The following is a 15,239-nucleotide window of genomic DNA, read 5'->3' on the forward strand; positions in this document are numbered from 1 at the left end:
TTCTGCAAATGGGATTGACATCAATAGTCTATCTTATAAATATCCCCCATGTGACCATAAATACATTAAAAACCTCAAAAATGCATTACAGTCTTGCAACCAGCATAATCAAATGTCAGGCCTTGGATTGGGTAATATCTTGAACAACCATGGCCTAGAATTTTCTTTCATTAAACAGGGAAAAGGAATCCTTGGGTTACAAATATCTGAGGGTTAGAAGGTTCCATCTCACTGAATGGCAGACATTGCAGTCCCAGAAGTGAGCCCTGTCCTGATGCCAGAAAGCACTGATGAAAGTAAACCTAACCCTGAGCTCTCCAGCACTCTGAGTTCCAGGTACTCTTTTCATGTGGGATCTTTACAGCATTCCTGGGGGAGAGAAGTCACTTCTTCTTCTATTTTATACACAATGAAACAAACTCTGAGAAAAGAAGCGACTTGCTCAAATTCTCACAACCAGTTAATAACAACGTTATATCTCCTACTCCAAGTGGAGACAACCAATTGTTCCACTGGCCTAGGACTGAGAGGGATCCCAAATGTGGGACATTGTGCTAAGTTGGGACAATCCTGGGCAAACTGTGACAAATTGACCACACTGTGTTCAACCCAGTGCCCTTTCTATAAACAATGTTATTGAAGAGGTTGCATGGCCTGCTGTGAAATGGTCTGATCATTGGATCACTGTGTAGAACATGGGAATTTTAAGTGGCCACTTATAAACTAGCTAGTTCCATCACACTTTATGCCAATCTCATCATGGTGGCCTACAGTCCTGTGTCACAACTAGTGATGTTGAACTGGGCTTTGACCCAGATTTCTTTTTTATTTCCAGTCATTACAATAAAGGTTTAGAAAAGGTACTTATCCCTCATGAACTAATGGACAGGACCAATGACTTGCCACTGAAATTCTGTGAAAATAATGGGAGGCAATCACACCTCAGTTCTCTGCACACTCAGGTGTCTACATGTCCCCTACTGATTTGCTGGATTGGAGCAAAGCACTAACGCATTCATTCCATGACTGCAGATCGCATCAGACAAAAGAGCTACTGCGATGACCACTCAGTTGGGAACATAAATGTACTTCATAGAGATGATCTTACAACTTTAACTGGAAAGACTGTCTTGATTACAAAAGATGTAACTGACACTGGCAAAACAGTGAAAACCTGACTTCCTTTGGTCAAGCAGTATGATCCAAAATGGCGGACACTGCCAGTGGGAATAGACCTATTCTGCTGATTTAGACCATACTCGATGCAAAACTCCAGACCAATTTGTTGTAGAATATATCCTTGACTCTAATTAATACTTCAAGGATTTGAGTCATCACTTGTGTCATTAACAAAAATGGAAAAATTGTCCTAGAATGAGTCAAGTTGAGGAGTTTGGGAACACATGAAGTCCCATTGACATCAACAAAAAAATGGTCAGAATTATATTTCTGTGGTGGTCACCTGCATAATAGAGCTTTTTGCATGGGAATTCAGTGGTTTTTTTTTGTTTTTTTTTTTTTTCTGTTTCTTGTTTTAGAAATGATGCTTCGGCCATCCTGAACTCGCCATTTACATTATGAGTGGATAGACCACCAGTTCCTTTAGGATGGGTTGTTTTTACTTTTGAATAAAAGAAACATCTTTAAAAAATTAAACAATGAAAATTTTCTTAGATTCAAAGAGAAGATATACTAGTTTATTAATTGGATGTTAATATTTAAACAGTCATGAATTCATGAAAAGCAGTAATCGAAGATTGTTAAAAAACATAAGAAGCAGTCAATTTTCTTGTGGCAGCTAAAAGGTTTCATTGTATTATGTAAACCATGTTTTTTGGAAACATGTTAGTTATGTTTCCATTGTATTAACTAAATTTTCCTATTTGTTGAGATTATTTCTGGTGAGTCTCCTTTATAGATTTCTTTAAATATAAATCAACATATTCCAAAAGCTTTTACACATTTTTAATTCTTCAATACAAAAGTCTTTAAAGAGTGTCTCAAAAAATAACCTTTGATAAGCTATATGTTGACTGTCAAGAACTGGACTGTTTTTATCTCATGGACACTGGGAATTGTGTAACAGACATGGTCTCCTTTTCATTTTGGCTGTAGGAAAGCATAGAGACAAATCAGTGACCCACCCACAGGAGGTGATTAGGCCATTTCAGGGTGCATGTTGGTCTTATTCCCATTTCTACTCTATCTTCCCTCTTGCTCTTTCTTTTCTTAGCTTTCCTTCTTATTTTACTATACAAAATTGAGAGAAAAAAAAAAAAAAAAAAAAGAACTGGACTGAAATGCTCAACCATTCTGAATCTTGAGAGAGATGTCTCCTTAGATGATTTGCCCTAGGCCTCTCCCACTTACCCTTGTCCAAGCTTTGCTGTGTCGAATGGACTTGGGAATATTCTTTACCTGATTCTGAAGTTTCCTATTTGCTCTGAAGTTTCTGATTCATAGCACGCAAGCACACCCCCAGTGTGGTGACATAATGAACTTAATGTCTCAGTTGTCTTAAAGTAACTCGAGGGGCAAGCCCTGTGTTAACACCTACATCTTCAAACACTCTATCCTTCACACAACTTTTCACATAATTCTACCAACATAATTTATTCTGATACAACCTTTCTGTCAGGTGTCCTTTAGCCTGCGCATTGAACTACTTATTCCATTGGAAGATCAGACTCTTTTTAAACCATGAAGACCACAGACATTTTCATTCCAAAATATCATTCCAAAGAGTGCATGTTCCATGTAGCAATAATGCAATTTTATTGATCTCCTCCACATAAATTTACAACACCTGGTGAGGCGCTTGGGCGGGATGCCTTGATGAACGCACCATGACTCACGAGCCTGGGAACTGGGACCCAGAACAGTGAAAACCAGGAAGCTCAGCGCTGAGAGAACTTCTGGGAATCCACGCTGGTCTTTACCTGAGCGAAGTGTAGGCAGATGGAGGATGAAGGAGATGATGATGATGGGCCCTTGTCTCGCACTTACCACGCAGCCAGGATTCAATGGCAGACAGGGGCCCCAGCCAACCAGCTGTTACCTATTCTCACCTCCACCTTAAGGCATAGCATATTTAGTCAGTTCATGACTGGCCAGAATAAAACCTTAATTTTCTAGCCTCCTCTCTGGCTGGGTGCAGTTATGTGAGTAAGTTTTATCAATGGGTGTCAGCAGAAGAGTCATTCTTTCCTCCCTCTAGCCATTTGGAACGTGGGTACGAAGACTGGAGAGTCATCTTAGACCATGGAAACCAAAGGATGACCTTCTAGTGATGAGGAAGGAGGCTAGGTCTCTGCAGACCTTGAAGAACAGAGCAGTCCTGCCTGCACAGACCACTGACCTCAGAACGTCTCCAGGACAGAGAGAAATAAGCACCTCTCAGACTTAGCCCGCCGCGATAACGAATGTTCTGACACTTAAAGATCAACTTCGTCTTTACTAAACCTCACAGCCACCCAACAAGGTGAGTTATTGTTATTGTCTCATTTGGCAGAGGAGGAAAGTGAGGCACGAAAGAACTCAGACCAATGGGTGAGTTAGAATTCTCACAGTCTGACCCTTCCACCCCTAAGGCCTTCTGCTCTCACGCTCTTTCTCCCTCAAATTGGGCCTCGGCAAGGCCGAAGGAGGCCTAGAAAATAATAAGAACAGCAAAACTTCCCTTTGTTGATCGTCGCAGAAAGCTGGGCACTGGTAGCCAAGGACCAGGGAAGTTAAGTACTTGGCCAAGGTCACACAACTCACAGCAGGTGCGGCGGAACGGTGCCCAGGGAGCTGGCCCCAAGCCTGACTCAAGCACCAAGTTTTACTGCCAGACAAGAGGATGCCGGCCAGAAAACAGCCTGTACTGAGCAGCGATGGCACGAGCCAGCACCGAGGAAGCGGGAAGACAGGGTGGAGGGGGCCGGAGGAGGTGGCCTGAGAGTGGCCACAGGGGCACAGGGGCTACAGGTGTCTCCCAGTTGCCACCACAGGTCTTTGTCACCCTTCTTCTTTTTACTCAAGATAGAGGGTGGGGGTTTCTCATTCCATCAAGGGGAGCTGCTCCGCTGTTTTGCAGAACAGGGGGCCCTGGCTGGGACAGTAGGGGCCTGGACTGGCAAGGCCAGGAGAGACTGCTGAACTCTTGGTCTGCTTAACAGATGTTAAGTTCTTAGACAGGGACGGGGAAGGTTCTCTTGCCACATTTGTCACAGGTAGAGGGGATTCGATGGGAGCCAGCTCTTCATGAACGGTCCTAGGACACCATTCCTTCGGGTGGGAAACTGCTCACCTTCTAGGGTGATTCAAAGCTTGTGAGAGATTGTGGCTGATCCTGTGGGTTGGCAAGAGGACCATTCCCTGCCCTCTTCTCCACTGCCCCCGGGTCTCAGGGTCTCAGCTTCTAAATCAAGTTGGCTTGTCCAGGAATTTTCTCCAGAAAAAAAAAAAAAAAAAAAAATCAGGCTCAACAACTTCCCCAAAACTAACATTGATAGAACTCTTCAAACATGCTTAGCACTCTTGAAGAATTTTCCATGTATCATCTTGTTTAATGCCCAAAGCAATGCATACAGCTGGGTAATAGTAGGGCTTCCCTTTTACAAACAGAGAAACTGAGTTTGGTTCTGAGCACTTTACCTGTGTCAGGTCTTGCACATCAGCCAGATCTGTGCAAGTGTGAATTTGAGGCTGGCGCAGCAAGAAAACAGTCACCAGGATCCCTCCATCATCTGCCAACCATGTTGGTGACTTCTATGCCCAGCAAGAGCCATGGGTGTGTTCCAGCACTGCCAGAGTCACAGCCAAGGGTCCACAGGGCCAGCGGAGACTCCTCTACCTGACCAGTCAGTGTAGTCGCTGGGCATGTTGTTCTTGGCTAGTTTCTAAACAGTTTTCTTGCCCTCTTGGAGAGCCTGCAGGCTCCTGACAGTCTTCAGTAAATTTGCTTTCAATAAAAGTTGGATTCCACGGTTGCTGTGAGATCGCTGGGTGGTCTGACATTTTAAGGTACCTGATACCACAAACGTGAGTTTCCTCTTCTCTACAGGTCTGCATTTTGCATCAAGCTTCTAAATATCTTGACCTACTTGTATACTGAATTACTATGTCATTTACTAATAATCACACATTTTGCAAGGTCATTACATCACACCCACAGAAAGATGAGGTGAATTTTCTTAACAGAGAACACAGAGGGGTCATTGTGTAATTTTCAACCTGAGACTCTCACTAGAAAACCAAAACAATACTCTTCCTTCTTTGATGTCTCAAAGGAAAAAGGAGTGAATGTCCAACAGGGTGCAAGTCTGGACTTCTCTGGTAGCCACTCCTACCTCCTCCACCCATGAAGCCCACCCAGGAGGACAGTCCACCCTCTCTCAGCTTCCCAACTCACTCATCTTTGGGCAGGGGTGGGTAGGAGGTCCTCTTGTCTTTGGCACTATATTAACAGTTTAATATGTCCACTGGTTCTTCCTCCAAGCCCAGAAGCAACTGTTTTTAAAAGGATAATTGCATGAAATCGTATTATTCTTTTATTGTTGTATAATTCTTTTTGTGTGTTATCAATATATTCAAGGCTAGAGAGTCACAGGTGTTAATGACCTTGTCTAATGGGTCATCTGCCTCTTGACTGTGTGGTTTCCTCCCCTTGCACTACTTGCATTCTGAGCAGAAGATGAGAAGGAGTGTACCTATTAAATCAAGTTCAAGGGCGAAGGCCTTCTGTTTTGTGTGGGGGCTGAGAGTCAACCACTGTCTCTCAGGTCAGTCCCTGCTACTGAGTTCTTGATGGACTGTTAAAAAAATATATATTAAAATGATGAGTCAGTAGTAAATTAATTGCTTTGGTATACTTCTAAAAACTGTAGAAAATATTTCATTTAAAATCCCTTTTATAGAATGCCTTTTAAAGTTATATAGTCCTTTAGGTGTACTTCAACATTTTACTTTAAATGATTTTTATTTGTCCTACATAAAAATTATCCAGGGCATGTAACTACCTGCCATTTAAAAACCAACCAAAACAGAGTCCTGTGCCGTTCGGAGTCTTCCTGAGACACTCAAGCTACAGACTTAGGAATTGTTGTAAGGAGGAATGGGCCCCAAGAAGTCAGTCGACGCTGCAGTACTAGGTACTGTCCTTGGCAACAGAGAGTGTGTAGTCTGGGGTTGAGCTTGTTTCAAACAACACTAAGAGGCACAGGGAGCTGCCAAGACAAAGCCACGTTTGCCAACATGCTTTGCCAAAATATTTGATAGCTCTGTTAGTCAGCTATGTAAGAATGCTGAGTGCCATAATTACTGGGCACTGAGAGACCCTGTGCTTGTAACAGGCAGCACACATACTCTCCTGCACTTACTTATTCTTGTGTACACCCTTTCAAGTATTCAGCCTAAAAGTTCAGAATGGCATTTGAAAGTGTGCCTTAAACATGGTAAGGTCAGGAACCATCACAGCAGAAAAACGGTGAGCCCAAGGACATTGGAAGAGCAGGATTCTGGGATAGGTCATTTCTACAGCCTCAGGGTAATTAAGAGGTGGGTACAAGCAGGAATGGTAAGAAAATGTCCTAGGTCAAACAAGAATGGAGCGTGGAGACGGGGATAGCAGGTTCATGAGTGAAATGGGAGCTTATGAGCAATGGCGATCCAGTTGTCATTTAGAAGAGGAATGTGAGGCATCTATTTACAGCAGCAGGTCCTCAGATCTGGAGATGGCTGCTTGGTCAACCGCAAAGATACTCAAAGTCAGAATTACAGAGAGAGAGAGAAAGGCGGCAGGGATGGGGCACCTAGGTAATGAAAATACACAGACATAAAGATGGTGAGAGGAATGACACCCCAGGCCTTGAGCCACCTCAGTGGCTCCCTGGTGCCCCCGGCAACCCTGTGTGAAAACCTTGCTGGTCAGCTTCCGCTGAGGTCTCCATTGGCTCAGAACTTGACCACTCAAATGGACCTTTGTAAGGGACAGCTCATAAGTTGTTTTCTACTGCATTCGAGTCATCTTTGGAAAGGAATATGCAGAAGCAAAGCTTTCTGACACAGGTGGTCACTTCAAGGGTATGCCGGTGAACAATGACTCTGACATCAGTCACCAAACTTGACAATAGTATAGTAAGAGTCCTGAGAGCAAACATCCCAGATGTCTGGTGAATTGAAAAGGACCTGCTTCTGAAGACCTTCTGCAGGTGGGACTCATTGAAATTTGGAGCAAGTCTGAGTCTCAGTCAGAACTACTTCCAAGCACCCACATTCCTGTCTGGTCAAGACCACGTTCCTGCGAGGACATGCCTAAGTGGAGAAAGGGGCTCTTGGAGACCATCTGCAATGGCTGCAGCTGCAAGGGTTCATGAAGTAAACAGTATTGTCCACTAGGGGGAGGCAGAGAGGTGTCCACCTTGTGGAGTGCTCGCGTATATACAAGGCTCTGGGCTTGTGGATTTTGTGCTAAGCTACCAAGTTTTGTCATGGTCTTTAGTACTCACCATATTTTAATGGGGTAAGTTAATAATCTTTAGCAAGAAAGTTGAAGTTAAGAGAGGTTGGGTATCTTGCTCAAGATCACAACATTGTGTCAAAATATAAACCCAGAAATGCCTGACCCCAAAATGTATGCTATTTTCAACAAACCAAGCAAATTGACAGCCTCAATTTTTTTCAAGTTGTCTCAATTTAGTTTATTAATTCTGATTCATTATATAAATATATTTTTTAAAACTCGAAAATCTCCAGATGTTGAAAATTAAGCAACATATTTCTAAATAACTGTGAAGTTAGAAAGGAGACATCAAAATTTAAGAGCTACAGCTCAGAGGAAAATTTATAGTACTAAAATATATGTATAAGAAAGCAAGCTAAAAATCAGTGATCTAAGGTTTTGTTTGAAGAAAATGAATAGAGAAATTAGAAGGAATTTCTATATTTCTAAAAATAAAAAAGATCAATCCCCAGCACCGCAAAAAAAAAAAAAAAAAAAAAGAGCAAAAACATTTAAACAAAAACAAATCAACAAAGCTGAAGATTGGTACTTTGAAAAAGTAATAAAACTGATAAATCCTAAGCAAGACAGATCTAAGAAAACATATAAATTGCCATGATCAGAAACTAATATACTTTACCTTCTACATGTATAAGACACTGAGCATGAGCAAGAAGGAAAAAATGTTGACCTGTTCTGAAGCCATTCAGAGAAATCACATTCCAGATTCTATTACATTCAACTTAATCCAACACACATTTGTTGGAAAAGAACATAAATCACCGACAGTTTGATCTTTCTTTAAAATATTTTTTTAGTTGTAAATGGACACAATGCATTTATTTTATTCATTTATTTTTACATGATGCCGAGGATGAACCCAGTGCCTCACACATGCTGGGCAAGTGCTCAACCACTGAGCTACAACCCCAGCCTGCCAGTTTGATCTTAACAGGCCTAGAGCGAAGGAGAACATATACTTTGGAGTTAGACAGCCCTGAGTTCAAATCTAGCTCCTACATTGATATAAAACATTTGACTTTGAACAAATTGTACAACCTCTCTGAGCTCCTATCTTCTCATCTAAATAAGGGAAGATAATAAAATCAACTTATGGGTGTTAGGGCTGTGGGAGGGGTTAGAGATGAAGCACTAAGTGCACCAGTAGCTTAAATCCCACTGAGCACTTCCCTTGCTATGACCCAGGACCACCAGTCCTATAGCTGACCTATCAAAGGGAAGCATACAAAAATGAATCATAAGACAACCATCTGGAAATGTAGAGTCTCTGAGAAGCTTGTCCATTTACTTGTCTTTATTTGCCTTTTCCCAGAGGAGAGGTTTTGTGTGGCCACTATTCAGTAGCAAGGAGGGGCTGAGGTGTAGCTCAGGGCTAGAGCGCTAGTTCAGCATATGCTGAGGTCTTCGGTCCAACCCCTGCAACAACCACCCCAAGAAAAAAGAAAGGATGTTACAATATAAAAGGGTCACATAAAATTAAAAGGAAATAACTTAATATAAAATTTTCATTCTGATTTTATACAACAGTTTTTTCCTGATTATTAGTAGAACACAATAAAAACTATGCTGATGATATACATTATTTTAATAATGTATATTTGGGGGGAAAGGTACCCATCCCCCATGTCGATAGAATGATGGAGGATCCTCCCCAAATCTTCAGCTCTCCACCAGTGTGCCTTCTGAGTCGTGCACATGAATATCTACTGCAAGGGGTCAAAGATCTAAAGCAGCTGTGGCTCAGATCTGAGACCTGCAAGACAGGTGTTCAGGATTTTTCACACACTGGACGAACCTGGCGGGCCTAGGATAGGAAAGCAAAAAGGGAGATTAAGAAGAGGAATGGAGGAACTTTGGATTGGGCAGAGGGGAGTGAGGGGAGGGAAGGAGGTAGGGGGTGGGAAAGATGGTGGAATGAGATTGACATCATTAACCTAAGTACTTGATGATCACACCAATGGTAGGGACTCTACATCATGAACAACCAGAGAAATGAATAGATGTGCTTCATTCGTGTACAACGAATGGAAATGCATTCTGCTGTCATGTTGAACTAATTAGAACAAATAAAAATTAATACAAAGAAAAGAAGTGGAGAAGTATGGAACATTTATCCACATTTAAATGACAAGAACATTGGTTCCTCATTTACCACCACTCACACTGTGCTGATTAATAAACAAATACTTCAGATAACCCCCCAAAAAGAATTCAGTATGATGGAAAACATTTCAGTCTTCTTTTTTTCCCTCATCTCTCTGTTTTTGGTAGTTCTGAATGTTAGATATTCTCCTTGGGGTTAAAAGGCACCTGAGTATATGATCGTGAGTGGAAGAATAGGGTACAGAAATCAGGTTTTTGAAAAATTTTAATCTGTGTGAGTTTATACCAGGAATTTAAAGCACTAATGCAAGTCAAAATGTTTCAGTGAACAAATTTCAGCAGTTCAATTTATAACATTTATAAATAAATCTGTTAAATTTTTCTAGACAATGCCAGGACTTGGACTTTTCTTTTTTAAATAAGTAAATTTCTTATTGACAATGGCTACATGGTGTTTTTAGCATTTTTATCATAGAATACATCCATTCACTATACTCTTCTGAGTTGCTCTGTGAACAAGTACATATTTTTAATGTTCTGTATTCTGGGCTGTTCCTGTAAGTTTGCTATTTTAATGCATTAAACAATTAAAAAAAAAAAAAAAAAAAAAGAGGCAGTGGGACTCATCTGCAGTTTGATTCATCAGTGAAAGAAGCCCTGTTCCTAGCAGCGGAAGTAGACAAGGACCACCACCCATCCACACACCTCCTCTTCTGCATGACAACATGGAGAAAGCCCCGTCCAGGAGCGAATGACTGGAGAGTGTGTTCAATCTAGTTTTTTTTAACTTGTAAAGTCATAGACTAAATACCAAGAGGGGGTGTTTTATGGTTATATGTGGAAGCAAAATCAAACGCCTGGCTCTAGGGTGTCCTCAACTATTTAAAAATGAATGGGGAGGGGTGCAGATTTGAAAAAAGAATTTACAGGTAACCTTAAAAACACATACCTACCTGCCATTTTAAACTTTTCTCCAATAAACATGGATCACATAAACTTTCTTTTAAGACTTTTACATTTCTTAATTTTAAAAGGACACATCTTGGTAGACTGTCATGTGGAAACTAACCAAGGGCCAGACGGGCACACCCAGACCCAGCTAAGGAACTCTCACACGTAAGTGTGTGCCAGGTGACGGGGACTCTACGGCCTGGGAGAACGGTCTTGGCAAAAACATGCTTCTGCTCCCCAGCAGGTTGCCAGCCCTGGAAACCAGAAAATATGCCCTCAAAGGCTGGGTCAGCTTCCAGAGCAAGTCACTGCTGGGGGATGATAGTGAGGAAAGAGGAGGATGGGGGAAGTGGCCAGGTGAAGGCCACGACTAGGAAATCCTCTGAGCTAGGCTAGGAGGACGAGGAGAGGTGGCCACAGTCACTAGCTGAGAGCCCCATCAAGGCCTGGCACCGGCCTGCCTCCCAGGTCAGAAGAGACCAGGGAAAGGCGAAGTGGCTGCAGGTGAAAGCACACCTTTCTTCAGGAAGAAAGTCAGTTACCTGTAGTTATCCTGGCAGATAAACGCCATTTTCCTCTCTCTCACAATCAATTTCAGCTCATTCAGAGAGTACCCTGAGCATGAATCACTGAGGAAGAAAGAAGAAATAAATGTAACGAGAAAGAAGAAATAAAACGGCAGGATCTCTCAAACATTTCCTGAGTCTCTTAGTTTCTTTTTCAAAGCCCTGGATAAAGAGGGGAAGCAAAGTTCACCTCTCGGAGCCCCAGGTGACAGGGGAGTTGAAGGTGGGAAACTGTTGGATACCATTTATGGAGATAAAATTGAAAGGTCGGGATGACCTAAGAGTAGAGGAAGGCCCCATTTGTTTACCGAGCCGGTCTGTTCCTAGTATATTCTCACGACTGGATTCTTCTATTGGCTGACTTGTAAAATATCCCTTGGGTACAAAGTAATAAGATGTACCTGGAAACTTCTCCAATATTGTGCATCACCCAGGCCTGTACCGTATGAACCTTCTCTGGATTCAAATTAAAGACTTCCACACTTCCAAAAGTGCTAAAATGGAAGAAACAAAGAACATCGTCAACCCTAAACTAAAGTTCATACCTCCTGTCAGAAACCAACAAGCTGGACACAATTGGTGGGACACTACCCTTGGAATTGCCTTAGGAAGAGTCACCTTTTCTTATTCAACATGACTCTCAGTTAACAAAGATTTTCAAGATTAGACATTCAGCCTGTAGATTGATGTTAATTTTTTAAATTACTTGCTACTCAAGAGTGACTCTTGGGCAACATTGGGAGCATCACTTAGTTGCTGGTTAGAGCTGCAGTTTCAGCCCACCTCCTGACCGATTAGTCTGCAGTCCAACCAACGCCTGGTGATTCACATGAACAGGAAAATCTGAGAAGCCCTGCTTTGAAAGAGGCTGATCAACTGACAGATGCCACTCCTGTTCTAAGTAGCTGAATCCCTAAGATAGATTATAAAATCCTGGAATGTTAACAGTCTTACCCAAAACCCCACAGAAGAGGGAGTCAGAAGACAAAGGGGCCAACATTTTTTTTTTTGTAGAATTAAATATTTAAAAAAGAGAGAGGAAAAGTAACTTGGGTCACTTACAGTACCCAGGGCAAATTAAAACATGCTCTGTCTCTCAAACAACCATATCAGGGAAAGATTAGAGAATAATAGCCAGAAGGTAACTCATGGGATAGAAACTGTAAGCACAGAAGGAGGTCAGAGAAGGAAGGCAGGAGTGTGGCTGGATTCAGTGGTGGGATTCCATGGGAGAACAATGGCTGACTTCTTGAGTGGCTTCCCTGTTAGGCCCAGGGCTCGCCATTTGTCATGCTCTCTGTTAAGCTTCACATCACCATCATCTCTTTCAAAGAAACATATGGGGGTCTCATGGAGGGTAGATGCTCTGCCTAAGGCCACACGGGTTATATGTCATGACCCCTGGAGTCCTGGCTTCTAACCACCACAGTGCCATGCTGGCCATGCCTACACAGAGACAATGACGGTCAAGAGCCCCAGCCAGTCCCCCATGTGCCCAGTGGTAGTTTTACTGACGAATTGGGATTCAAAGTCTTCATGGAGTGGAGAGGAGTCGGACATTCATGGCTCATGAGGATTTGGACAGGGGAAGCAGGGAGGAGAGGCAGGTGTCCACGCATTGGAGAGCAGCGTGGACAAAGGTGGAAAGCAGGAGGCAAAGGATGACGTTAGAGGAAGCTGAGAAAATGGTGCCAGGCCTCGAAGTGCCACAGGCAGGGGCTCTTGACAAGGCAGTGGCCATCAGGACATTAGAAGACGTTAGACAAAAGAAATTCGACAAAAGCGGTGACCCGGAAAGACAAATCTGCTCAGAGAATACAAAATATTTGCCTTTTTTAGCCCAAATCTTCAGAACTGGTCTGAAATATAAAATGCGCAATCTTTCTAGGGATGGAATATCCCACAGGAGGCCGTGGCAGCCCATGCAAATACGATACAAAGAAATGATTACCTGTTTTTGTTGAAGGGTTCAGTGAGGGAGCCGTTGAGCATCACTTGGACCACACCACAGGCAGCTTCTGCAAACTTAAAAAAAAAAATAAGAATGCCCACCACTCCTCAGCATGAAAACTTAGTCACCAGTCCCCAGCAAGTCCATCCAAAACCACGCTTGGTAGTAGCTGGCTAGGGAGGGAACATCCTCCCGTCCTTGCTGCAGAATTTCCACTCCTCGCCACGGGAGGCACCATGCTCCACTCCCAGCTGGGTTCAACCAGTTGCTCCAAACCCCGCTGAACAGTAAAGTTTAAGCTCACAGGGTTGCTCAGTTCAGCAGAAATTGGAAGTCCAGGGGAGGAAGGAGAACGTCACGGGAGGGGAGAGATGAGGGCGTTCTAGCATCACGTTCTGTGGATGTTACGTTTTACTTAGTGGGAGCAATGTGGACGATTCAGGAGGAAGGGAAAGGGGAACATCATGGAAAAGGAAATCAAGAGAGAGATGACCCCACGGCCTGGACAGACACAAATAGAAAGGGGGGCTGAACAAACGGATATGACTGAGCAAGGAGTTGGGTCTCTTCACGCAGCAAATGCTCGTGCTGAGCATAGCAATCAATATGCTTTCCTGGGCGACATGGCGGCCCCTGGCGCGGCGCTAGCTCAGATGCCCTTCCCTGAGCCCTGACTCCATCCCAGCACCCTTCACATTACCTAACTATAATGCATTATAATAAGGAACTCAATGTCAATTTAGCCCCCGGTACTAAAAGCTCCATGAGAACCGAGAGCCAGCTGTCCTCTACGGCCCTGGGTGCTTTGTACCTGCTGCAAGACACAGAGAGGGCATTCAGTAGAAATCTGAAGAAGGAAGAGAGGGAGGAGAGGGGAGGGGAAGAAGCAGCAAGCCCCGGTTACTCTGTGGAGAGTAGGAAAGAGCAGAGGAAGAGGTTGGTAGAGTGTTGAACCGAGGACAAGGGGATAGCAGCAGGTGAAGGCCCAGGCAGCTGAGAAGGGAAAGGCCTAAGACTCGCTGAGCAGTTGTGATTGGGGAACCTCTAGGGGCCTCTGCCCTTGGGTAGGAATTAGTTTGTGAGGCACCATGAATGCTCTGCCAAGGAACTCAGACTTTACTCCACAGGTGGTATTGGCTCCACTGAAGGATCTGAGACTGAATTGTGAAATTCAGGGCTACTCTATCTTGCCACTATGGGTGACGAGCAGAGACAAAGGCCCAGTCATTGTGATTAATCACAAGTACCAACTCAAAAGAGTGCTCGCAAGTATCAAGCCTAGACCACACAAGATGGAATTCTCAAGACCTCCCTAGGTAAATGTTGAGTCCATCTGCCTCAAAATCACATTACTTGGAAACAAGGGGATAGGCAAAGATTTGAAGTACCAAGCATTGCTATTGCTATTATCAAAAAAAAAAAAAAAGGAAAGAAAAGAAAGGGACAAAGGGCCATCTACACACACCCCTGAGTATTTGGCAAAGATAAAGGCGCAGGTGACTATGTGGTTCACTAGATGACTCCAATCACTTTCACCTGTGTACTCCTGGCACCAAGGATTGAGTGGGAACATAGGCAAGCACTCAAAACATAAAATGTGACTTGGCTTTGGAAGTTTTTAACAATAGTACTGCCCTGAAACATACCATATAGTAACGGAATAAACAGAAACTATTCTAGGAAAAAGCAAGCAAACAAAAACTATGCAGTGCCTCTTATTTTTTTTTTTTTTTTTTTTTATAGCATGTAGTAGGTCTTTAACAAATATTTGTTGGCTGGGCTATAGCTCTGTGGAAGAGCACTTGCCTAGCACGTGTGAGGCATTGGGTTCAATCCTTAACACCACATAAAAAAATAAAATAAAATAAAGACATTCTGTCCATCTACAACTACAAAAAATTTTTTAAAAAATATTTGTTGTGAATGAATTCTAAGTTACTTAAAAGTACAGTGGTATTTAATTTAAACACGGCAGTAACCCAATGGAATAGGCATATTTTGACCTCCATTTGACAAAGGAGGAAGCTGAAGGTCAGAATGGTTAGGGATAATCCCAAGTTGAAATGTGTTTTCCTTCTTACATCGCCTCTTGAGAGAACTAAATGGGAATGACATCAAGAAGACACCTCATGGCTTTTCACAACTGCGTTGCTCTGCTCTGAAT

The 15,239-nt window shown here is 42.9% G+C and overlaps 1 protein-coding gene across 1 annotated transcript in view; it reads right to left on the reverse strand.

Moving 5' to 3' along the window:
* Positions 1–7,699: 7,699 nt before the first annotated feature.
* Positions 7,700–15,239, reverse strand: part of Cd38 (CD38 molecule) — a 43,857-nt gene continuing 36,317 nt past the window's right edge. Inside the window, exons 5-8 of the mRNA XM_047566534.1 lie at positions 13,076–13,149; positions 11,526–11,618; positions 11,101–11,187; positions 7,700–9,308 (exon numbers count right to left, since the gene is read on the reverse strand). Of these exons, the coding sequence (XP_047422490.1) occupies positions 9,245–9,308; positions 11,101–11,187; positions 11,526–11,618; positions 13,076–13,149 (318 nt within the window). The 3' untranslated portion in view covers positions 7,700–9,244. The remainder of the gene's footprint in view (positions 9,309–11,100; positions 11,188–11,525; positions 11,619–13,075; positions 13,150–15,239) is intronic.

This window comes from Sciurus carolinensis, chromosome 10, assembly GCF_902686445.1.
Source record: "Sciurus carolinensis chromosome 10, mSciCar1.2, whole genome shotgun sequence".
Taxonomy (NCBI): Eukaryota; Metazoa; Chordata; class Mammalia; order Rodentia; family Sciuridae; genus Sciurus; species Sciurus carolinensis.